General features: G+C 38.4%; 1 protein-coding gene across 1 annotated transcript in view; it reads right to left on the reverse strand.

Moving 5' to 3' along the window:
• Positions 1–26,578, reverse strand: part of EYS (eyes shut homolog) — a 944,860-nt gene that overhangs the window by 407,698 nt on the left and 510,584 nt on the right. The window contains exons 29-30 of the mRNA XM_075087034.1: positions 12,454–12,578; positions 5,866–5,990 (exon numbers count right to left, since the gene is read on the reverse strand). Coding sequence (XP_074943135.1) covers positions 5,866–5,990; positions 12,454–12,578 — 250 coding nt within the window. The remainder of the gene's footprint in view (positions 1–5,865; positions 5,991–12,453; positions 12,579–26,578) is intronic.

Raw genomic sequence — 26,578 nt, forward strand, 5'->3', positions numbered from 1 at the left:
AAAGCAGGTGTGGATAACCTCCACTGTGCATGAAGGGTACATTAAATAGTCATAGATAAATTTGATAGCCCTGAAAGTGTCTTTAAATGCTTTAACAGTTTCCATGCAGGCAGACACTGCAGATTTCTATTTAAACGTAGGTATATGTCTATAGATGTTTCACTTTAAAAAGTAAACATTTATTCCATATACTACTGGCTCTGCTGTACTTCTCAAAATTTATAAGAAACTTCATGATCCATACTTTATGATGCATACTTCAGATGGCATTACATACAAAGACTACAGAAGATTTATGTAACACATACTGTAGCTGTAGCTGGAGTTCCTTGAGTGCTTATTTCTCTAGGAGTTCCACTGTTTCTACCCCACGCCTACAGTTAGGAACCAGAATCCATCAGGGGCCTACCAAACACATGTCTTAGGATGTTCAGACCCTAAGCCCTTATCTTTTGCACTGAAGATAGGTACGTTAAACATTTTTCTGGGTTTTGGGCTTTTTTCACATTTTCTTTCTCTACTGTGGAATTCCCAAAGCATAGCGGAATCTGAGGGACTGAAAATGGAACAGTGAATAATGGAATAAAAGCAAAGACCTTAAATTCTAGCTACTTCAGAGGTTTGTTTTCTTCTGTAAGGGCTTGTTCTACAACATACTGTACAGTTAATACCCAAGCTGTGTGCTCATAGAAAAGCTGCTCCTATGAGTCAAATATCTATCTAGCTCCATCATCAGTGAGGTATTAATGAATACTTGGGGAAGAATACAGAATGAAAACAAGCACCGTTTGCATCTGATAATTCACCAAATACACCATTCCAACTTCTGGCAATAAGTAATTCAAAGACTCCCTATGCCAGGGTAATATTCAGAAGAGTAATTTAAAAAACGAAGCTATCCCTCCTTTTAACCCATTTTTGGACTTTTGGTCTCTACAGTATCATGCAACACTGACTTGTACCAATGAATTTTGCACTGAGTGAAAAAATAATTTCTTTATACAGACTTTAAGCTTCCTCTCTGATGATTTTATTTGGCATTCAGAAGATGTTTTTGTGACAAATAAATACTAAAAAAATACTGTAATCGATCTTCTTCATTAGAGTTGTTCCTGTAGGATAAGTATAAATACTTAATGAACAAAATAAGATTATTTTAACTTGTGGGTCTGACTGTTTTCCATATAAAAAGACTATATCCCTCAGCTGATAAATCCTTCATCATCACCTGACCCTTTTTGATGTCAAAAAGAAAGCAGTTTCTATGGTCCGTAGGGAAGTATCAACTGTACCCATTCTAGTCTGTAAAGAGCACACTACAAAAAAAAAATTGTATTAATTTTTACGGGCTACTCCTATTCTTAGGACAGTCAGTAAATTTAGTCAGATTACATGCATTATTAAAATTCATTTTCAACCTACCAAGCCCTTATGGTAAAATAGATTTTACAAAATTGTGGACAAATAGTCACTGCATCTGAGACAAATTCCTGGTGACTGGGAGAAAGCATAAGCCACTCCTGTCTTCAGGCAGGGCAAGAAGGAAGATCCAGGGAATTACAGGCCAGTCAGCCTCACTTCAATTCCTGGGAAGCTGATACAGGAAGGAGGAACAAGAGGGTGACTAGGAATAGTTGGCATGGAGCTAGGAAGGGGAAACTGCGCTTTACCAACCTGATAGCCCTCTATGATGAGATAACTGGCTTGGTAGATGAGGGGAGAGCAGTGGATGTTGTCTTATCTCAACTTGAGTGAGGCTTTCAATACTTTCTGCCATAACGTCCTCACAGGCAAGCTGGCAATGTATGGGCTAGATGAATGGATAGTGAGAGGGACTGAAAACTGGCTGAACTGCCAGGCTCAAAGGGCTGTGTTCAGTGATCAGCAGCATGAAGTCCTGCTAGAGGCTGGTCATTAATGATGTACCCTAAGAATTCATACTACATCCAAGGCTGCTTAAGCTCTGCAGTAATGGATGATGGGACAGGGTACACCCTCAGCAAGTTTTCACTAGATACAAAACTGGGAGGAGTGGCTGACATGCCAGATGAGTTTGCTGCCATTTATACTGACCTGGAGAGGCATAGAGAATTGTGCCCACAGGAACCTCAGGGAACTCAGTAAAGGGAAATAGAGAGTCCTGTACCTGGGGTGGAATAATCCCATGCACCAGTACATGCTCAGTGCTGACACGCTGGATAGCAGCTTTGCAGAGAAGGACCTAGGGGTCTTGGTGGATGACAAACTGTACAAGCCAGCAACGTGCACTTGTCGCAAAGAAGACCAGTAAAATGCTGGGATGCATTAGGAACACTATTGTCAACAGGTTGAGGGAGGTGACCCCTCACATCTACTCAGCAATAGTGAGGCCACAGCTGGAATACTGCATCCAGTTCTGGGCTTCCCAGTACAGGAGAGGGAAGGACCTACTGGAGAGAGACCCACAAAGGGCCAAAAGAGAAGATTAAAGATGGGGCAACTCTCATATGGGAGAGGCTGAGAGAGCTGGAATTTGTTTAACCTGGAAAACAGTATGCTCAGGGTTCAGGTTCTCATCAGTGTTTATTAATACCTGATGGGAGGCTCTAAGGAAGATAGAGCTAGACTATTCTCAGTGGTGCCCACTGACAGGAGAAGGGGCAATGGGCAAAAGTTGAAATGCAAAGAAGTCTTTCTGAATATAAGCAAACACTTTTTCATTGTGAGGATGACTGAGCACTGGAACAGGTTGCCCAGAGAGGTCATGGAGTCTATCCTTGGAGACATTTAAAACCCAAATGGATGTAGCTGTGGGCAATCTGCTGTAGCTAACCCTGCTTTGAGCAAGAAGTTGGACTACATGGTCTCCTGAGGTCACTTCCAACCTCAACTCTTGGGCTATCCAGCATCTATCCAGTACTTTACTTGCTGAAACAAGTTAAGATCTTGACTGAAATGAACATGGGTGTATCTAAACCATTCCATCATCAATTTGAAACACTCAATGCTTTAAACCATCTGTAAAAATAAAATGCCTTTGTGTTATGTTCTCAAGAAGACAAATGTTAACTCCAGCACTTGCTGCTGTGTGAACGAGAGAACTTGGGGCATCTTACAGAATCAAATAACCCACTTCAATAAGTGCTTTACGATTTTCCGCATTTCCCCTATGTTTTCTTCACAGAAGACACAATACTTGTGAAAGTCAGCCACGTTAGTATTTGTACACTAGAGAACTGACCTGTGGTGAAATATGAATCCAGTGCCACATTCAAACTGACCTTTATACTCCTCCTATTACTTTATTTAGAGAAAATCTCTGCCTCAACACAATCCTTTCCGTGTGGATTTCTATAGGGATATCTTACATAAATAAAGAACCTGCTGGTGTCAGAATGATGATTCTGCACTGTAAGCAAATAGGGGAGTACAATGGAGAAGTTGGTGGAACTGGTAGCCTCTAAATCTAGAATGCAGGGGTATTCTACTTTTTCTCATTTAAATTAACACCAGGAGTGAGGCCTAGCCAGAAAAAAAAACAAAAGAAGAAACCCAAAAGCAAACCAAACCCAGGGATGCCCTTCCACTGCTGGTTTCAGGTATAGTTAAGTCCTCTGAGTCTAGGAAAGACTTACAGTTATGTTGAGGTTAATGAGGTTACATTGAATCCTTTCTCCACATTTTGGACTGTGGCCTATATGGATGCAGACTCAGGGAACTCATAACCTCTTATTCTGGAAGTAGATGTAAACTTCCTGTAAATATGGCAGTTTATAAAGAAAACCTAGAAAGGCTTCCATTTTCTGGTGCCATTTTATACCACACAAAACAACAGCCCTTTCCTCATTTACTACTAATGAAGGGAGCTCTTGGCATGAAGTTTGATTAGAATTGCAAGTTCCACTCTGAATATTTAGGGAGGTGTGTGAAGGACTTAGAAATGTCCTGTGATAAGGACTTTAACAAAATAGTCTTCTGGTATTTTAGACTTGAAGATATTATTGTCAAGGCCTTGATCCTAATTCTCTGCAATCCATCTCTGCAACCTCTTCCTTCACTCTCACAGGTTTAGCTCCCTCTGCTTAAGGCCAGCTCTGATACGGTGCAGCTATGGAACTTCAGATCAGCCTGTGGTGAAAAGAGCTAAGCTGTGAAGATAATGTGTGAGATGTCTCATCTAGGGCATTCATACCTGAGCTGAGAAACTTCATTTAAGCTTAGGCCCTTGCCCTTGATCTTTGACTAAGCTTACAATGAAGATAAAGCCTGCCATAGTAAGCCCAGTACTTTGTTGATCCTGACCTTGCCTTGCTGCTTTGACTTCCTATGGCTTAACTGTAGGGGAATAGACAGGGATCGGCGACCGGAAGATCACGGGATGTGACGGAAAGATAGACTCCTCCCCATAGGAGTGGCAGGAACAGGAAGCGCAAGAGCTATATAAGCGTGTGACGCAGCTAAATAAACGGACATTTTGTATCCATCATATTGATGTCTGTGCATCACTGTCCCCAGGGTGGGTAGAGCCCTGTGTCCCGGAGATATGCAGCCCAAGATAAGTTCTCCCATAGAAGCATACAGCAACACTTAACCTTAGATCTGCCTTGTGATCATGGACTTGCCTGGCAGTATCTGGACTTCTGGAAGAACTTTTTGGATGTTTATCACCAGTTTTGCTTTGCTATCCTTGTTCAGGCGCTATGCGACTCTACCCCTTGCCTGTAAGGTCGTTGCCCCTGCTCACCTTGCTGCTATACTTGGCTCCCAGCCTGCCTTCCCTTGTGGAGCAGCCCACTTGACACTCGTACTCCTTGACATGTGCTAGCAATCCCAGCTTTACTGGGGATCCCCTTGAGAGAATGGGCATGGGACAGAGATTATTATGGTGCCTGACAAGAACCGAAGACAGAAGTTCTTTTCACTTCTTAGAGAAACTTTTTTCCCCCCACTTTATTGCTTTGTTAGTTTTTCCCTTGTTGACTGTAAATGAGTATCTCCTGCTGTAGAATGAAATCCTGAAACTGGCTAATGTCTGAAAAGTTACTAATTTCTTACTTGACTTGGTTGCACAGAATCTACGAAGGGAAATCTGAATCTTGCAATAATCTGTTCCTTCTATTTTACAGACATAAATACACCAAATAAATGGTGCATAGATATTAAAATAAGCATCATTGTCATAGTTTATAAAGAAAAGGCATTTAGATAATAATTTCAAGCTTGGAGTTGCAGACTTAAGAATTACTAAAGTAAGAAAAAAACCCCCAAACCCACATACTCCTTTCTCTGAACAGAAAACTGACATAAGACTGACAAGAGAACTGGCATTAAAAGGCGGTGGCAGCATGGAAATTTGAACCTTAGATTAATACAGCACTGGCACTTAGCCACCCTCAAAGGATTCTTTTCGTATGTTAAACAGGGAGAATAAAACATAGGACCAAAGCCCACAGGGTCGAGCATTCAAAGGAATTGTTTGATTTAGTTTCAGAGAACTTGTTCTCAAAATATCTGTCTGTATGCAATAGTTTCAAGTATGTAAAAATATTAATTGGTATGCGAAAGAAAAATATTAATTAGTATGTAAAAATATTAATTAGTGTTTAAAAATACCAATGTACTCTGATGACTGACAAAGTCATTATGTACACTCACACTTTTCCACTTGTTGTGGATATTAGGTTAACTATTTCTCTGGAATAATAGAGCTCCTGTTAGTAAAACAAACAAACAAAGTAAAGAACAGTTACTAAATATTGTATTTTTCAGCAAGGCTGGGTTTTATATGGGTGAGGTTAAAAAGGAAAGGAATTACATCAAATATTTTCTGTGCAACAGTGAATAGTCAGGTTAAGGGAAGGAGAGGAAAGAATGTCAGCATCTCACCACAAATCCAGGTTTGCAAAAACAAGAGTAACCAAAGCTGGGGTCCTTCTGAACACAGATGCCATGTATGCAGGGGTTTGATACGCACTCATCAACATCTAACTCACAATGGAGGCCTTCCCATCCTGTCAGGAGAAAAAAGAAAAAACAAAACCAAAACAAAACCAAGACCCATTAAAATCTAAATCCATTTATTAAATGTCAGTCAAAAAAAGCTATAGGTAACTATAATCAAATCTCTCATACATATAAATACATGATATAGGATGGGCATGAACTGTTTGGGGCTGTGGTTTCTCAAAGTAGAAAAAAGAAAAGAAATAGATTAACAATAAACAAACACAACCCAAATTATATGGACTTTACAGTTATACTCTACTGAACATCTATTATAGAAGTTAGTATTTGCTGAATTCTATTTCTGTACAGATATAAGTAAGAAAATAAGAGTAAAACCTAAATATATCCTTTTATTACTGAGTTAACTGACTTGAAAGCTTGCCCTTCACCTACAGAATTATCTGTATTGTTACCTCTCTTGTGGCTAAGAACTGGCAAGGGTTAAACGCTCCCTGAAAACCTCTTATCTCATTCCAGGTCTGCATGATGCAACCAAAAGCATTTTTTTCCCCACCATTTAAACTGAAAGAGTATGGATTTTCCTATCTTAATTTTTGACCTTTTTATCCTGTTCATTAGATTTGTGCATTATTGCCACACTGGGGTAGGAAACTGGAGGTTTAGATAGATCAAAATAGTCATAGTTATATTAAATAAAATAAAGGGAAAAAAGTTTAAAAGAGAAACTCTGAGACAGATTACTGTACCAGATAAACATGGAGGACAATTTCTCAGCAAAACCAGGTTTGATTTCTAATACCAGCAGAATACCATCTTCTTATACTTCAATACTCAGATTACTAGCATTTTTGTTCATATGCATTTCTTATAAAAATCTCCTTTACAACTAAGTAGACCCATAAACTAGAGCCAAAACCTGATCTGAAAGCTGCTTTTCAGATGATGTAATTTGGGCCTATCTTCAGTTCCTTGGAGGCTAAGCTGAACTGGAAGCAACCCATTCGCTTGGTAAATACAAACCCAGAATTTTGTAAAATACAGCTAGCTACTGAAGAACACCAGACCTTCTGCCACAAACTCCCACCTCCTGTTACAGATATGTTATTTGTCCAATTAAATTTTCCCATTTATAAACAAATGAACTCCCACAGCCCAAAAAAACCCTGCAGTCTTCAGCTGATACCAATCTAGTTGCCCCGTCCTGCATTTGCCTCAGAGCATGTGTCAAAGGGATCCAGCAGTTACATTCCAATCCTGCTTTAGCTGCCCTGGTAAAAGCGCAGCCTGCCCCAGCTAAAGACTTCAGCTGTGAGGCTGCTATTAGTTCCAACAGCTGCTGTTGTTGCTTTTGAGCTGTCTGAGACACTGTTAGAATACAGTTTACATCTCTCTGTGCTGCTTCTGCACCTGAACAGCCTGCAGCTGCAGTCACAGATCCTAAGCATGCATCTATTATTCTAAGAGTATGGGTCCTGCTACTGGGACAATAGCCGACAAAATTCATGATTCATTACAGAATAGATTTGTCAGAGCTAAATAATCTCCCCTTTCTGGTATCACATGCTGTCACCACATGCTTCATTTTGTTCTCTGGAGGTTTTTGGAAAGCTGCAATAATCTGCCTTGTTCCTACTTCTGTCTTGCCACTATCCCTTTTCCATTTCATTAAATTACAACTGTGGATCTGTTGCTGGATATCTCAGACTTTCTGCCTTGTGGAAAGATCTTTCCCATAGTTGCCTTTACAGACGCAAAATTACTCAATCCTGTCTCCATATTTCTACAGGTGAAAGTTAGCAGAGAAATCCAAGACATATATGAATAGTAGTAGCCTGCAACAAAAGCAGATTTATTTTGAGAATTTCTATTTTCTGTGTCTGGAAGATATTTTTCTTTATCTTCTAATCCCTTTCTTCAGCTGTACAACTTTCCAAAAAGCTATTACTCCCAAAGGTTCCCCTGCATCTCCAAATTCACTCCTTTTCTGAGTTGTAACCTTCTCTTCAGCTGTTTCATAAACTCAAATAACATTTGAAAATACCACATTCATTTAAAAAAAATACGTAACCGTGACACATATACCTAATGCATGTGGTTCCTTCACTGTGTCTTTTCCTGGTGGAGAAATAATGTAGACATCTTTCACCCCTACTAATAAATGCTGTTTTTAAAAGAAATGTAAAAGAAGGACAGTTTACGCTATGGTTGGAAGGTGTTTAAAACATAGGAGCGAGTTCCAAGAGCCCAGAGAAGCTTATTCTACTTACATCAAGCATTCCCACGCACAGGTGCATAGAGACAGCTGTTACAGTCCTTGGCTGGCAAGAGATTTTTAAACGTCTACAATCAAATATATTTAAGGTATTACTAGCTTTAAAAATGAGAAAAATTTTGAACTCAACAATGTATTCTGTGTGAGGTGCTGTAATGATAAAAAAAGTATCTTCTCAATTCTTAAGTCATCTATATTTGTGAAGTGGTATATGGCCATATGCAGTACTGGGCAGAGTGAGGGGAGATACAGTTTTATCCATGTGGAATGTCCACTGTGTAAATGTGCTGAAAGGAAAAAAAATATATAGTAGACAGGTCATGACTGAGGCTTTTAACATCAGAAGGGACTGTTATGGTCTGAATTCTGACCCCCTATATGGCAAAGTCCAGAAATTTTTCACTCAGTCGTTCATACATCAGGAGTATAGTGTCTTTCTCGATTACTGAGTATATCTTTTAGACATTAAAAAGTTGCTATAAAAATATTAATCTGTCAACAACTTAGGCCTAAAACTAATTAGGCTCTAGTAAGCCAAAGATACTTCCATTTAAGTCTTAAGTATTAGAAAATCATTCCTCAGTACAAATCAAACAAATGAATAAACTGTCCATATTGACTCTCATTACACACACGCACACTCTTCCTTCAGCATCTTCCATACTGTGTTTTTTTTTTTAAATCTGTTACTTATAGTTTTGTAACCTCCACTAGGGACATTTCAGAATGAAAAAATACGTAAAATAAAATCTGATTTTCATAGAATCATAGGATAGTTTGGGTTGGAAGCGACCTTAAATATCACCTAGTTCCAACGCCCCTGCCATGGGCAGGCACACCTTCCACTAGGTCAGGCTGATCAAAGCCCCATCCAACTAGGTCCAAAACACTTCCAGCATGGCACATCCACAACTTCTGCAGGCAACCTGTTCCAGTGCCTCACCACTCTCAGAGTGAATAATTTCTTCCTTATATCTAATCTAATCCACCCTCTTTCAGTTTACAGCCATTATCCCTTGTCCTACCACAACATCCCCTTGCAAAACAAATCCCTCTCCAGCTTTCTTATAGGCCCCTTTCAGGTACTGGAAGGCTGCTACAAGGTGTCCCCGCGGCCTTCTCTTCTCCAGGCTGAACAGCCCCAATTCTCTCAGCCTGTCTTCATGGGAGAGGTGCTCCAGCCCTTTGATCATCTTCATGACCATTCCCTGGACTCGCTCCAACAGGTTCGTGTCCATCTTATACAGGGGGTGCCAGAGCTGGATGCAGTACTCCAGGTGGGGTCTCATGAGAGTGGAGCAGAGGGGCAGAATCACCTCCCTCACCCTGCTGGTCATGCTTCTTTTGATGCAGCCCAGGAAACGGTTGGCTTTCTAGGCTCTAAGGGCACATTGCCAGGTCACACTGAGCTTCTCATCAACCAACACCCCCAAATCCTTGCTCTCAATCCATTCTCTGCCCAGCCTGTATTTGTGCTTGGGATTGCCCTGACCCAGGTGCAGGACCTCGCACTTGACCTTGTTGAACTTAAGGAGATTCACACAGGCCCACCTCTCAAGCCTGTCAAGGTCTCTCTGGTTGGCATCCCATCCCTCAGGTGCGTCAACCACAGCACTCAGCTTGGTGTTATCTGCAAACTTGCCAATGGTGCACTCCAGTCCAGGTAGATGATGTCAATTGCTCTTCCCTTATCCACCAGTGCTGTAACCCCATCGTAGAAGGCCACCAAATTTGTCAAGCACTATTTCCCCTAAGTGGAGCCATGTTGGCTGTCAGCAATCACCTCCTTACTTTCCATGTGCCTTAGTATAGTTTCCAGGACAATCAGCTCCATGATCTTGTTGGGCACAGAAGTGATTGACTGGCCTGTAGTTCCCCAGGTCTTCCTTTTTCCTCTTTTAAAAATGGGTGTTACGTTTCCCCTTTTCCAGTCAGGGGGAACTTCAAGTAACCAGGTCTCCCATTTCCTTTCAGAAAGGGCCCACATTTTCCCTAGTCTTGCTTTTATCACCAACCTATCTACAGAAGCTTTTCTTGCTCTTGACGTCCATGGCCAGATTTAGTTCTATCAGGGTTTTAGCTTTCCTAATCTGATCCCTAGCTGCTCAGACAATTTCTCTTTATTCTTCCCAGGCTACTTGTCCTTGCTTCCACCCTCTGTAGGCTTCCTTTTTGTGTTTGAGTTTATCCAGGAGCTCCTTGTTCACCCATGCAGGCCTCCTGGTGTTTTTGCCTGGCTTCCTCTTTGTTGGGATGCATCACTCCTGAGTTTGGAGGAGGTAATCCTTGAATATTAACAAGCTTTCTTGGGCCCCTCTTCCCTCCAGGGATTTATCCCATGGTACTCTACCAAGCAGATCCCTGAAGAGGCCAAAGCCTGCTCTCCTGAATTCCAGGGCAGTAAGCTTGCTGTGTGCCCTCCTCGATGCCCTAAGGATCTTGAACTCCACCATTTCATGGTCACTGCAGCCAAGGTTGCCCTTGAGCTTCACATTCGCACCAGCCCTTCCTTGTTGGTGAGAACAAGGTCCAGCATAGCACATCTCCTCATTGGCTCCTCTATCACTTGGAGAAGGAAGTTATCATCAACACATTCCAGGAACCTCCCAGACTGCTTATGCCCTGTTGTGTTGTCCCTCCAACAGATACCGGGGTGGTTGAAGTCCCCCATGAGGACCAGAATTGTGAATATGAGGCTGCTCCTATCTGTCTATAGAGGGCCTCATCCACTCAGTCTTCCTGGTGGGGTGGCCTGTAGCAGACCTCCACTGTAATTTCACCTGTCCCTGCCCTTTTTAATCCTGACCCATATGCTCCTGGTCAGCCCCCATCCATCCCCAGGCAGAGCTCCAGCACTCTGGCTGGTCATTGGCATAGAGGGTGACAACCCCCCACCCCCATCTCCCCTGCCTCTCCTTCTTAAAGAGCCTGTATCCTTCCATTCCAACACTCCAGTCACAGGAGGCATCCCACCACATCTCCATGAGGCCAACAAGATCATAGTCCTGCAGGTGTGTGCACATCTCTAACTCTTCTTGTTTATTCCCCATGCTATGCGTGTTTGCATAGAGGCATTTAAGTTCGGCCCCCAGCGAAGCTGACCTGTGGTCCTTCTCCAGGCTCTGGGCTTCTACTGCTGGCACTGGCATCAAACTGGTAGGAGTGGGATGGATTGAGGTTCCCCTCCCCCAGCAACTTTAGTTTATTTTATTAATGTTCAATTCAATACGCATTTTCTTTTTAATGAAGGACAAGTATGGATATAAATCTATGTAAAAATTACATTAACAGGTTGCTAGAAAGACTGCAGGAAAGTTTTGTGTAATACATATATGGTCACTTGACTTCAGGAGACTTTAGCAAGATCTTATTGCTTGTAAGTGGAAACCAACAAGGCAAATGTACCTCATTACAAAGAAAATAAGCAGATCAGATGTACGAAGATATCATGGGTGATTAGAATATTTATCTTCCAGAATATATCTAAATAACCTCTAAAATAATCACTAAGAAACCTTGGATCAGTACCATCAAAGAAAGTATTCAGCAGTGCAGGTCAGTACAACAGAAAACAATTGACTTAAACTGAAAAATTCAAGTTTCAGGAGGTAGGTACTAGTATAATTCTTAAATTAAGAATAACCGAATTATGGAGCAGTATGCTTTTGTATAAATACAAAACTCCTTAAATTTTCCTAAGTCACAAGACCTGTTTAAGTTGATCTATGTTCCCATAAGAAACCAGCTCCCATTTTTTTTAGAAAGTGCTTGTTTTCATTCTATTTATAATTGTTCAGAAAAACTCTTTTCATCCCAGCCAGCAGCCCTAAGCATGGGTATGTGTGACAACAACAACAATAGTAAATGTTAGTTAAAAGATTCAGAATTTCTTTTCAGTCAATCTTATTCTGTAACTAGTTAATTTATCTAGTCGCTATACAGTGCCTACTTGACTGCTTGGTCAATAAATTGCATTACTAAACCTAGCTCTAATAATTCTTCAGACTCACTTAATGAGCTGATTTTAGTTTTAAGTCTTTCTAACACGCTTGTTAGACTACTTAATTCTCTTTAGATTTCATTCAAAAAGCTTGTCAAAGAGAGAGTTAATCTTTTTGTACCTTATAGGTTATATACAAAAAAAGAGCTTGATATAATTTACCAATTTTCTCAGTAGTGGCTCTGGTAATTCAAAACTGTCATTGTTTAAGATCGTTTTGTCAGATGTCAGTTACCTTGTTGACATTTACAAGTGTATCCATTGATATGATCTTTGCAGGTTGAGCCATGTAGACAAGGTGAAGAATTACACTCATTAACTTCTACTTCACAAAACTGTCCAGAAAATCCAGCAAGACACCTGAAGCAAACAACATTCCAAAGTGTTATACTCTGCATAGCCATCATATAAAATATAGTTTGTGGAGAAAAAAAATTGTATAAAGTATGTGCATTAGCAAGACACAATTTCATATATTCCTTTCTGTTTCAAGGATTATTTTACTGGAACTCTTCCAGGTTTCATGTTTTAATCCATGGTGATCTTTTAGGGGATTTATGATGGTAAAACCCATCCACAAATTTCACATCTGGATCATAATCAAACCTAACGGTCTCAATTACAGTTTACTGGTTCTAGCAAGATGAGTACAAACCTTTCTTAATGTACTCTTGGGAGACTGTTTGTCTACTAAAATAGTTTATTTAGCTAAGTAACTTCAGACTATGGAAAACTGCTTGTTGAGGAATGTTGCACCATTAAATGTAACTACAGCATAAAAGCGAACCTTCAGGGACTATGCTTTCATTATCATTCTAGTTATCAAATATTAGTCATCTTGAAAAAACTCTTCTACTCTTCTGTATTTTTCTGGTTGTAAATCCTATGTGATCATTACTACCAAAATATTTCCACATTATTTCTACATATAACTATACAACTTACCCAAATAGACTCACAAGACCTTTAAAGAAGCTCAGAAATCTTACTGATCTCATTACTGAAACACATCCTTGCATACATATGCACAGTTTTACAGATACACTCAAATACGTTCTGCAAAACAGAGCCCCATAATGGTATTTATAACACTTACTCCTTTGTGATGTGTTGTACATGGATATATTTCACTTGAGGCAGTGTATTCAAAAAATTCTGTCAGGAACTGTGTTGTGCACATGTTGTATGTTATCTTGGCTCTAATGAAGATCATAAAACTTAATGCCCCACTTAGGGGAAGATGAGTACATTAACAAATTACCTTTGAGCAAATTAGAATGGTCATGTCACCTACTCCTCAAGGTGATACATTGTGTGCATGTAAAATACGTCATTAGAATGAAGTATCTGCAGTGTCTACCTTAGCTTTCCAGATCCTGAGGCAAAAAAGGACGAGGATGGGCCATGCAACAGGTATGTGTAACACTTCCTGAAGGATCATTACACTATGTATCTGTATTTATGTTTTGGTTTATTCCTGCCTCGACTATTAAAATATGTTCGTTTCATTTCATATGGAATACACTCTGCGTCATGGGAATTTGGAATCTACCAAGACAATGACAGCGGAACAGATTTTCCAAAGTCTACATCAACTACAGATGACAGTGATGGCAAAACTGCTTGGAAAATGTACAAACTGATGCACACGCTACTATTTTTCAATTATCTAATTATAATGTGTGAGATGAAAACCATGGATAGGGCTTAATGAATGAGCCGTAAGGCCACCTGTATAGCTCTTTGGCCACAAAACATTACACAAAATCTACTGAGAAGATGTAGTTTAGCCTTTCATGCTATTGGCAACCATCAAAGCCTAGGATTTAGAACCGGATTCATCCTACCTAACCTCACACACCTAACTGTAATAACCTTAGGATTCTCCTATGCTCAGTGGAATAAGGGGTGCAGAGGATGACTCTGTTCACTGGAAGCTTAAAGAATTTTCTAAAGATACCTTTGTCTTTCCACTGGCTAGATACCATTTAAAATAAATTTAAAAAAAAAAATTTAAAAATGGAATGACTTCTCCCAGATCTGGGAAGGAGGACCAGAAGGATGAAGGCCTATAAAATTATTGGGTAGAATATTCTACTTCAAAAAAAGGCAACTACTCACAGGGAATACTGGGCCAGTTTAAAATCCATTCAACTTTATACTTCGGTGTCCTTAAAGGCATTTCACTTAAAAGTAAAAAAAAAAGTGGTCACAACCCAAAGTGGAAGAAATATAAGTTTATTACGTAAAAATTCTGGACACAAGATACTTTTGTATCTCTAAGGTGAGTGGGCTTGATGTTCTACTCTGTAAAACTCAAACTTCGAAGAAAAGCTTAAAGGTCTTTTTAAGAACTCTCCTGTTGGCAGCTTTAAGTGGACACATTTTTATATGTGATGCATATACTTGTTGAAGAGTAGAACTCAGTAAAGACAAGAGCAGTTACAGAGTTACTGTGGTTGTAACTTGTTGGAGAAAGGATGGATGACTAGCGGAGCCGGTTGATGTAACTCCAATGTGAAGAGTATCAATGGAATGGAATCAGTGAAGCTGATTCATATATCACAGGATACAGCTTGGATGAGCTTTGGATGATTTTCTACTCAGCGAGGCTTGAGACTTCAGAGACTCAAGGCTCTATGAAGCCTTGAGACATCTGAGACACAAACTATATAGCCATGGGCCTAACTCTTTAGACACCGAGGTAGAAAAATGGAGCTGTAACATGAAATACATATATAAGTATATGTATAAATGTTTGGTATAAGAATCTATTTTGTACTGAAAACTTTCCAAATATTTATTAAGTGTATAATACGATACAGAGTGATGGTGGCACCATCAAAAAAAAAAGTTATAAAATTATGACTTTGCCTTCAAATTGAAATTTAGGTGGAATACTCATGAAAGCACTTAGATATCCAGCAAATCAAATCCCACATCAATTTGCACAAGGCACCCTTTTTTCCTAAGACAGATAATCATTCAAATTAAAGAATATTTGAGAATATTGCAAATATTTCACATACTGATGTGGTGTGGGTTTTTTTATTTTTGTAAATGGTACAATACCACAATCTTCAGTTTGCTTGTGTTCAGATAGCATAATCAGGTATAAATGGTGTTTCACGACTGTAGAGGCAGGCAATCTATTAACTGAACAATTCTGAGCAATTATGAAACACCTTGCAGTAAGCATGTTTGCAAGTCATAAAACACCTTAATGTCAGCAGCTTTCCCAAACTTCCCAAAACTGCAACAAATTGTATGATTTATTGTTAATTAATTTAACGCTTCTTACAATAAGACAAGCATTTCAATAATTTCTTAAATTTTGTTTGCTCTCACCGTCCTTCATTCTTACTCTTTTTTTTTAATAAATTTGTATTTCTGTTCTGCCTCTTCACGTTCTCACCTCCCTTCTATCACTTCTTTTTGAGCATTAGGAGGGACAGAAACAATAGACAGAAACAAGTGACATTAGAAAGTGTAAGTAGATATGGAAAATAATTCTTGTGCTATAAATTAAATTAAACCTAACTTAAAAACTTTGTAACACATTTGTATGTGGTGCTTGGGATGTGACCATTCTTCAAATGAGCAACAGGGGCTTTTAGATAGCTTTCATACCAAGGTATGACCACTGCAAATCTTGTACATTGATTACAATTCAGTAAAAAGCAATTTATGCCTTCATAAGTAAATGCATATCTCAGTTTAGCAACAAATAACTCTTAGGGCTTATCTGATAAAGAAAGCTAATACACTGTGAAGGCTGAGCTTTTAAACTTAGAAAAGTATCAATATAAGATCAATAGCTCAGTACTGAAAGGCAGCAAAAAAAAAACCCTACTCTTTTCTTACAAGAATAATGCATTCACAATTTAATTATGACCAGTTTATAGAGATGATAGCAAAGATCTTCCTCTTTCCTATGATTCTTTACAGCTATTTTCTCTTGTATAAAATGCTGAGATAATGTGGTGCAAATATAGTCCCTTTTCTGTTGTACCGTTATATCAATCATTATCAGGAGTGACCGTCTTAATTTGGTCATATGCCAATGTAACAGCTGAACAAAAGACTGAAAAGATTCTATTGAATGGGGTGGATTTGAAACAGAAGAATGTAACTTTAGTACTTTTACACTGCAGTAAAGAACACATATTGGAATAAGCATTTCAGCAAAATGCTTAGCTGAGGATTAGTGTGGTGTAGAAGATGACAGTTCATTTATTTCTTCCAGAAAAACATAGCCAACTAGTCACCATTAAATACCCTATGTATCTGTAGGAGCCAGTTCTTTGTAGATTTTAATCTGCGTCTGACATTAACCGCAAATTATGATGTAATGATACTTGCAAACTTCCAATTTTGCAATCTTTCCTCACTCCCCATTAATCTCAGCTGGAATGGAAACTCTGCCTTCTACAATGGTTGCATGAGTTTATTAAAACGACCTTGAAGGTCCTGCAGGAAGCTAATGGGCATTTACCCTGGTTATGACAAACACTGTTTCAATAGCACCTATGTTAAGTAGCACAATGAAGAACAGAACCACATACATGCCTCTGTCTAAACTGCCTCTTAAATATATACACAGGTTTAGAATCAGTAGCCAGTTTCACCACTCATCTGGTAAGAGCTATCTTATACCTAAATTAACCCAAAGCAACCTTGGAAACCTGTGAATTAAAATGATCCTGAAGTGTAACTGTAACATATTAGGCACTTCCAAGTCAAAATTCCTACGTCAGGAGCAGAGTTCACTGATCATTTTGAAGGTGCTTCCTCTTTATGCTTGCTCTTTGGGCTATTGGCTGATATGAACACAGAAAAGATAGATAATGAGTAAGACATGAGTTTCCTTGTCAAGAATTATTTTACTGAATGTAAGTGTTGAGAGAGATCAGATGGGACATTTGAGAGAGAGCAAGCATACTAACAGAACAAGAGGCTGGGAACGCTTAGAGTAGGGAAATACAGGTTGAAGATCCAAACTCCAGTAGCCTCAGAACACAAGAAGGTCACTCAAGAAACAGAAAAGGGAAGTAAAGTTCAAGCATGGGTTTTAAAATAATATTTTCAGGACAAAAATAAAAAGCTATCAAGAAACAGAAAGAAGGGTCAGACCCTGCCCTTTGAGTGATGAAGCTGCCGTGGCACTGCTCATCTGGAAGTAGGAAGAGCTAGTGCCCTAATGATGCTGCATTAGGGCCATGACTATTTTTATGCCCCTTTCATCTAAATGTCTAAAAAGCAACAGCTCTGGGACAAAGACTGTCTATGCTTGACCAGTTTGCTCACCCTCAGTGTCAGTCTCCAGTCTTCCCGGTTACTAGTACTAGTCCACCTTAGGCTTCCTCTTCCTTGCCTGTACTCCTACCTCTCTGGAGGGAGCTGGGAGTGATCAAGCAGAGATACTTCCAGCCCTATTCTTCTAAAGAAGCCATGCCTCTATCACAGTTGAGTTTTCAAATTTGGCTTCCAGTGAGATGTTCAGTTTGAGAGATTCATTAGTTACCACTAGATGATTCCATAACACAAATGTTGCACTCTCAACATCCCCCAAAGTACAGGGATAGCAGAGATTGTCATGTTATGCCTCGATGACACTGAAGACTGTTTGGCTCATAGAGTTGGTTGGCAAACACATTCAAGGCAAACACATTGTACCCTTCAGTCATAACTGATGTCACAAGTGGTTGCAGATTCCTGGGAAGATTCAGTCATTGGAAAGCAGCAAGAAATCTCTGCTGCCTGGGTCCTGAATAGCAGGGTTATGTTGGGAAGATTTATTTTGCCAGATCTAGCATTCAGCCTTTATTAAGATGATTTGCACTATGCTTTTCATTAAAATTCACTATGGGTTGATAGAAGCTGCTCTCTGTTCTTGCCTCACAGAGCTTTGTGGTACTTTGATTCAATAACAGTAGCGGCAACAGGCATGCACTGAAGGTCTTTTTGCAAAAAGCAGCTAGGACATTTAAACTGAGTGAGCCAGGCATTATACAGACTCCGGGAACAGGCAGGAAAGGGGCTGGAGAATGGGCCTGTAATGGACTCAGTATAAAAGCAATTTGCAAGTTTGAAGCTGGCCTAGCTACACAGTTCAGGCTAAAAGAAAGATGACTCATTCAGGGTGAGGGCTTAGCTGTCTAAGGGGCTGCCCATTAATATAATGAAGAATTGACCTTTTAACCTAAGAGAGCTGTATAGATACAGAAAGACAGTGGAGTTAATAGGGTGCTGGCTATATGCACTTGGCTGACCTATTTAGGAAAAATGAATGAGGCCTTAAGAAACATTCACATATTTAGTAATCTTAAATCACAATTTAAGCATTTAATACTATAATATTCATAGATGTACAGAACTCTGGGAAATTGTAACATTATTGATATTTTATCAATCAAAGGTCAGAAAAAATACTATCTACCTGATTTTAGTAGCCCTGTCTCACAGCATTGCAGACACCCAACTCCAAGGCTGGTTATACGGTGGACCAGAAATGGGTTAATTGTTAGTAATAAGAAAAATCCTTGTTTTATATGTAACATTTAACAATCTAATGCAGCAGCTGCTGCACTTATGACACTGATCCCAGGTCTGAACTCCTGCTCTTCATTATAGCAAACAAAATCATTAAAATAGCAAATGCAGCAAGGAAAATAATCAAATAAAAAAAATATGGATACCTTAAATGTTTTTTTTAAAGTTGGACATTATGATTTATGAATCAATAGTAAGGTAGAAACACACACTTCCTGTAATGAATTCACAGAACTTACACTGGGAGAACGAAGTGGTTATTTTTCCATTAGTCCAGAGCTTGTCAGATCGAACCTACAAACATCAGTGTTTCCACATCAAAGCAACAATCTCTTTTCTGAGATTAAAACTAAAAGAGCAGCAGAAGAATCTATTAAGGAATCAGAACATGGCTGAGGAAAGATCTGTCTGAATGTCTGCTTATTTCCTGAGTTCCTCACACTTCAGCATAAACTCAGCTGTTTATAGTCTCTTGTATAAATGATTATCGATCAAAATACTAACTGTGGAAAAATCTGAAACATCCCCACAATTGCTCTGCTCCTAAAAATTATGCTAAATAACAAGCAAAGTTATTTTACTAGCTTATTATATAACAAGTGTGTAAGGTGTTTTTTTAAAAAACACCCTTGCAGTTTTTTAAACAAATAAAAACAAATAAAAAATATGCAACCACTTCTACACAAATTAGAAATTCCATATTTATATCAGTATTGGAAAGAATAATCAGAGAAGGTGTAAGGGAACTTTGCAGACTTGTTGAAGTGTTTTATGCAGAGATGAAGTTGTTTAAGCCTAATCAGAATATTGCAATAACAATTTTTGGGTTACCAAAATATCTGTATTTTTTTCTGACACTTTTCCATATAAAGAATGAGTAAATCGATAAGAGACTTCAACTCCTAGATGAAATTTTCAATAAAAGCCCAAGATGCCCTATGTAAAACTGTAAAAAAGCAGCAGTGATGACTGCTGTCAGTTTTACTTCATGCTAATTCTACATTCGAAGGGCTACTGGCATGTGTACATTTCTACTACACCAAATACTACCTTTAAAACAATTCTGAAGGGATCAATTGATGCCTTATTAAGATAATTAAATGAAGGGTTTTGATCTGTGACAATTATAGCTGCAGTCACAGTAAAATTTCTTCCACGTGAGTCAACTTTCAGCCTCGGAGAAAATCTGCAACAACCCAAATGTCAGCCAAATTTTCCCCTACAACTCTAATTCATATCCTGTTGTAACTCATCCCTCTTCGAATCTATTTTGTAACTCATTGTTCTTTGAGTCTATTCTTTATCTGTACCCTTTTTCTCTGCTCTCCCCCTCTTTCCTTATTTGCCTTGTAACCTTTTACAGCTTATGAATAATTTGTGTATCTGTGAGATAAAAGGTTCAGAAAAAACATGGTTTCTACAACACAGAAGTTTATTAGGTTTATCTGGGAGCAATGATTAACAGCAATTGTGCTTATAAGAGTGCATTTATGCTGTAACCTTTACCTGCCTATGTGACTCATTCAACCTGGTAAAATCAATGAACTTTATGGACCAATCCACACTATGAAATTTTTGTTTGGGACATCAATTTTTCTTCATGAATGTTAACCTTGATGTGTGGGGTAATGTTGTGTTAATATCTCTTGGTTAGGTAATTAGGACTTTGGACAGAATAATAGATCAATGTGAAAAACACCTCTCCTGAGCAACTGCCTTCAGTAAAAGTGTCTTGTAAATGCGCAATCTCTTTTGATATTAGTAATGATTTTTTTCTTTTTCAAATCTGCATTTTCTGTCCAAAATAAATCTAGTTAACTGCTCTACTGTAACAGGCCAGCTCTATCACTGCAAATTTACGCTGGGATTGCTATACATTATTAACAAGCTATGAAAAGTCACTGGCTAAATGTCATGGAAGCTGAGATATAGCAGCACCTTGGGATTCATATAGCAAACAGTTTAGTTTTAATCATCTTGGACCACAAGGTGCCTTGACATTTGCGAGGCAACTTTTTCCTTTTTAACTTCCACTGGAATCAGACCTCTATTATCTCAACCATAATTCTCAACTTCCAATATGATAGAAAGTTTTACCTTCTAAATTAAAAAAGTGAAAAATCGATCAAACATGGACCTTATCATTCATTTAATCAATGCTTATATGCCAGCTTGGAAAGGAAAAAAGGAAGGGCAAGGGAAACTAGATAATTCAAACACCTTCAGGATTATTAGAGATGTTTCCTGTGACATACATGACCCTTACCTTAGCACTGCTCAGGCATGACCTTCCTGAGCAGTATTAACACAAATAAACTTCTGCAAAATCTTTTTAATTTCAAAGAAAAAATGAGGAAGAGCACAGATTCGTTTTAAATATATGAATCATTACAACATGATTTCTTAAAGCTTTAAAAATTTTTTGGGAAAATTAATCTGTGGTGCCAAGTAAATTTGCAGTTATTATCATACTTCACTCTCTAACAGCCAACCTTTGGATCGTAAGTTCCAATTTACTGGAAGCCAATGCATCATTTTTGCCCTTTTAAGTAGGATTATTCACAGACAAAATAAAAAAGACAAACATTATTTTATTCAGCTGAAATGATTATTTCTCAAGAAATACAAGAGCAAGCCAAAATCCTGACCCTACCAACATTACTTTGAAAAATGAAATCCATTTCATTTGCAAGTTACAGTGCGATGTTTATAAACTTTTGAATGTTCAGATCTTTTTCTTTCTTTCAAACTTAACAGCTCTAATTTGTGTTTTTTTTGTCTTATTTTACACATCTACCTAAACATTGTCCGTATTGCCTTAATACACATTAAAAAAAGATATGTTCCCTCAAAAGTACTGCCATCAGGCTACAGTGAATGACAGGAACCCCCCCATATCCCATTCCCCCTGCACCACTCAGGGGAGGGAGAAGGAGGTAGAAGAGTCAGGGACAAAGAAGTGAAGTTAAGCCTGGGGAAAAGGTGGGCGGGGGGGGGGAGGGGGGGGAGGTGTTTTAGTCTTTGTCTTTGTTTCTCACCACCCTATTCTGTTTTAAATTGGCAATAAACTTAATTTTCTCCAAGTCAAGTGTGTTTGACAGTGGTCTCCCTGTGTTTATTCTATTCTATGATTCTGTGAACCAACCGCAAAGCTACATGAGATTTTCCATAAATTTCTACATAAATACTGAAATTCTCAATTGATTGCCCTACCTCAAGAATTCTCATTAGAGTAGTTAAGACAGAGACTAGGCCTCTTCAGAGCTTGCCAGAACATTGATAAGGAACCCATCTCACAAAACAGTAATATATCATGAATTTCTTCATGAACTGATCTGTACCCTAAGCACATTCTGTACCAAAAAAAACACCAAACTTTATGAGACAATGCAAAATAGCATCCTCTGGTGACAAGGGTTTTGGTGTGGTTTTTTTTCCTGCTATTTCTCACAATGCCATAGTTGATGTTAAAACAAATGGTCAAGAAAATTTGTATGAACCATTAGATCTGTATAGTCCTGCCCATTAACACATCACAGCCCATCTGAAAAAGGCAATGTTTTCAAAGAAAGTTTGTATCTTAAATCGATACTTTTTTAGTTGTCTCACCCCATAATCCTTGCTTCTCTTACATCCCTTGACCATCCATAACTATAACATTAATTTGATTCAAATAAAAAAACTACTGGCAGTAAGATCTTTTACAGCATTCTTGTTTCACTTATCAAGTTACTGAAAGTTTTGATACATTTTTTTTCTGAAAGCGAAATTAATAGCTATGGAGATGTTACTGTGAACATGTTAGAGAATTCAGAGAGGAAGCTTGTATAATTAACAATAACCAAGCACCTCATTGCTTTAGAAGTAACTTCTATAGGTAAATAACTTCAGCTGAGAAACCCTTCTTCCAGATATTTCACTATTCTAAGCTTTGCATGATGTGTTTCAAACAACTTTATAGTGAGCTTTACAAGGGTCTTCAAGTAAACATGTGGGTGCTGGACAGGTCACACAATGAGCTCATCTTGGTGGAAACTCTCCCACACATATTTTACCAGGTACAGATTTTGAACTTTTATCACATTTAGATCAGATGCAGTAATTGCCTATGGAGAACTGAAAAATCAAGATACTGCATCAAAGTGAATTATCTGCTGTCTGGTCATCCATCTGGTCTGAAAATTGTGGATGCTGGTGATGACGCAGCAGATGACCCAGTCAATGTGTATGCTATATATATTAAAGAATTGTAAATGTTCTATTGCTTTTAGATTCTGAAAAATTGATAGGGTGGAAAAACCCGCTGACTTCTGTATGCATGTGTGTGTGAACTCTTAGTGATTTCTGAGATCCTATGCTGGATCAGCGTAGATCATTGTTGTTACTGTGGGTTCACTGTTGAGTTAAACTGATTGTCTCCATAAGCTCAAGACTCTGAGTTCAAAGTAATATGAGTCTGCTGTCTTATCACTAATACTACTGAAAATTGCTTCTCCTGATGTACTTTGAAGCATTCCTCTATGGAAAGAATTTGAGAAAGCAGCCAGTAGGGAACTTACAGGAGTCTCCCAAGAGAGCTTTTCTCAGATTATTTTCTCTAAAACCCTTCCCAAGGGTGATACTGTGACTATTGACTTTAGAACATTGACAATGAAGCTTTCACCAAGCTACAGGTCTAGCATATCATGTTACTGTTTTTCTTTCCCTTCCCTCCTCTGAATTCTCCTTGGAGGCACTGTCAAGAATGAAGCAAGTTTATTTACCTCTGAAGTCAAATTTTGCTTAGAATGAAGTAAAAATAAATTATAGCCCTCCATGGTTGTCAGGAAATGTTAGTTCTATTTTAAAGAATAGTGAATGTGAATCAAAAAGAAAAAAAGTAGTAATAACACACTTGAATGTATATTTGATTTTAGAGGGCTTTCTTCCATTCATTCATCTGCAGTTATGTTCCTGTCATATTAGCACTGAAGTCCCTCCTAGACATTTCTAACCTGAAGTAACACGAGTCATCTTTTTCCTTCTGCTTTCTTATGGGAGAAGTCACTCAATGATTAAAATATTTTTATTAGAGAAAAATTAAGTTGAAAAGAGGAGTCATATACATAGTCCAAGAGATCTAGGTTCAGATCTTGTAAATGTTCTGGTTCTTATAGTCAGGAACTTCTCCGTATTCCTCATCAATTTCTACAGAATGAAGCTTTGCAAAAGTAAAATGAATTTGAAAAGGGTAATTAATAGTGTCATTTCATCGGATAACCAATGTTAGAACAGGAGCTACAAACCATAAGGTTGTGACTTTACCCATATGTTCACTTTTAACAGCCCCAGATTTTCACTAACAATCAGAGCTCACCACAGGTGTACAGAAATCTCTGACTGGTGTGAAAATATCAGACATTTATTGCTGTTTTTTGGCCCCATCTCTACTAAATATTACGGCCTGAGATTTATATTCACAGAGGTAAATGTAAGGAAGAATGAACTGATACATCAACACTTTATAAGGAATGAAGGAAAGAGAAACAGTTTACTCTTAGTCCTCTTATAAAAGCCACCCTGTCAGGATACTATGCTAGATACTCTAGTGTAAGGTATCCTTCTTCCCTAGGGAGGAATGTTGCATGTAGCAGCCCAAAACAGATTCATGTAGTTTAGACAAGACTGGAGCTGGAAGCATTGCAACTTTTCAGCTTTCTTCTGTGCTTGAAAACGAGTTAATAAAATAGATAAATAATCATCTCTATAGAAAAAAAAAAAAAAGAAAGGAAAAGACAATGTAGGGCAGTAAGGACAATATTCAGAGCTTTATTCCTGACTATAATAAGTGCAATGTGGGCTAAATAAAACTATTTTTTAACTACTCATGACATACAAAACTACTCAGGACATTGTCTGGATTTTTATTTATAAAAATATCTGGCAATAAGGGTCTTTATTCTCACAGAACGCCTCAGGACCACCACAACACATACTAAACATTTGCCAATAAAAAGTTCCTTTCTTTCTAAGGTCATTCTCGTTATAAGAGACCTTAAACTTTCTCAGTCCACTTGGATACCGCCTTTATCTTCCCTATGAGAAAAAGCAGATTTTACTGCCAGTAAAATCTCCCACTGTGGTAACATGGACATTCTTATTAAGTGATAAATTACGTACTTGCTAAATCACAGTTGGTGGGGTGTGACAGTGTTATAAGAAAGGTTAATCTGTGGAAGATCAGGCTAGAATGAATACAGTAAAATAACCAGAATGGCTAAGCCTTGATGAAAGTGTATTTTCTTTATTTTATTAATCTACCCACTTGGAAACTAGATGCATTTCTTCACACACCAGTAGTGTGGGCAGAATTAAAGGAGGAATTGGCGTATGTGCGTGTGTACGTTTGTCCTCGCAGGACTGATGAAAAGCCACCATTCAGCTGTTTGCTGAAATAATCCAGATTTGTATTCAAATTTCACATACAGAAAAGCTATCATTATCTGGTCAATCCCTCCTCAAACAGAAGTCTCCCTGAGCTTTTTACTAGTAGTTCTTGTAAATAAATGAGCATGTTAAGACAGGTTATTAGCTGATGTGAACTCTTATAATATCAGTCTTGAAACGTTTCTGTGGTATCCAGGCACTCATTCACAATCTTGGATACAACAAAACAGATTAATATCAGACGCTGTTTTCTTATTCATCTTTTATTTGTCCAATTTCCTTGGTTCACTTCAGATCCTTAAATAACTGTGTTGAGAACCATGCATACGAAAATGGAAGTTTTGAATTAGCAGATTTTATATAAATCCACTTAAAGGAATCTCTTCTTAATGTCTTAGTGATCTCCTTGTGCTGGAACAGCCACCAAAAGTAGCCAAAATGGTCTTCAGCCTATTCCAGCCAAGACAGAAAGTGAAGTAAAGCAATTTCTATTCGTACTGCTCCCCTCCCCCAGTCACCCAAGATCTCACCATTTTCCTGGGGGAAGACTGGTGCTTCCACAGTACAATCCATACCACTTCAGATATCTATCCTGCCTTGCAGTCTCCAGAAAGTGATTCAGCGGATTATTTCAGGGAGGAACAACTCATAGTTTGAGGGTGTAGAACCCATGCAACTTCTTTACACACATGCCTCATTTTTGCAAAACAGATTTAAGCAAGATAGGTCTCAGTATTAGTGTTATATTGCTTGGAGTTTTGTATCTGCAGTGAGATTTTGTATTTATAAAGTCAGTTAGCTAAAAACGTATTTGTTTGCTCTCTAAAGTTCCTTATTACTCTGAGTGTCCTGACACTTAAAATTCTTTCCTGCTTATAACTAGCCAGAACCAAATATTGCTCATAAGAATTATTTTATTTTGAAAAGTCACAAATTATGGACAAGTGACTGCAGTCAGGGATTTGTGTTTCCTAACAAACATGCAAAGCACTCACTGTCCCAAGCTGAAAGCCATCCTGAGGGAGAAATCTACAGGACTATATACTGGATTATAAAATTCTCACTGAAAAGAAATGTGCACTTTGCTATTTACTGTTTTGTTATATTTAAGCGACAGAGCACATCTCAAGGCTAAATCCAACCTGCTTTTTTCCCTTGGATCAGTCACACATTTCCTTAAGGATGTCTGGAATATAAGGACACCTGGTTTGTAAGGGTATCTGTTTAACAGCTATTTATCATAAGAAAAAAGGAGAAAACGTAAGAAAAGTAATAAAATAAATAGGATGACACAAACCTTAAGGAGCAATAGATTACTGAGATGATAACAAACACAAAACCTTTCAGGTCACTAACTGATGGGATATTGAAAGAACCAGTCA

The sequence above is a fragment of the Phalacrocorax aristotelis genome, chromosome 3 (genome assembly GCF_949628215.1).
Source record: "Phalacrocorax aristotelis chromosome 3, bGulAri2.1, whole genome shotgun sequence".
NCBI lineage: Eukaryota > Metazoa > Chordata > Aves > Suliformes > Phalacrocoracidae > Phalacrocorax > Phalacrocorax aristotelis.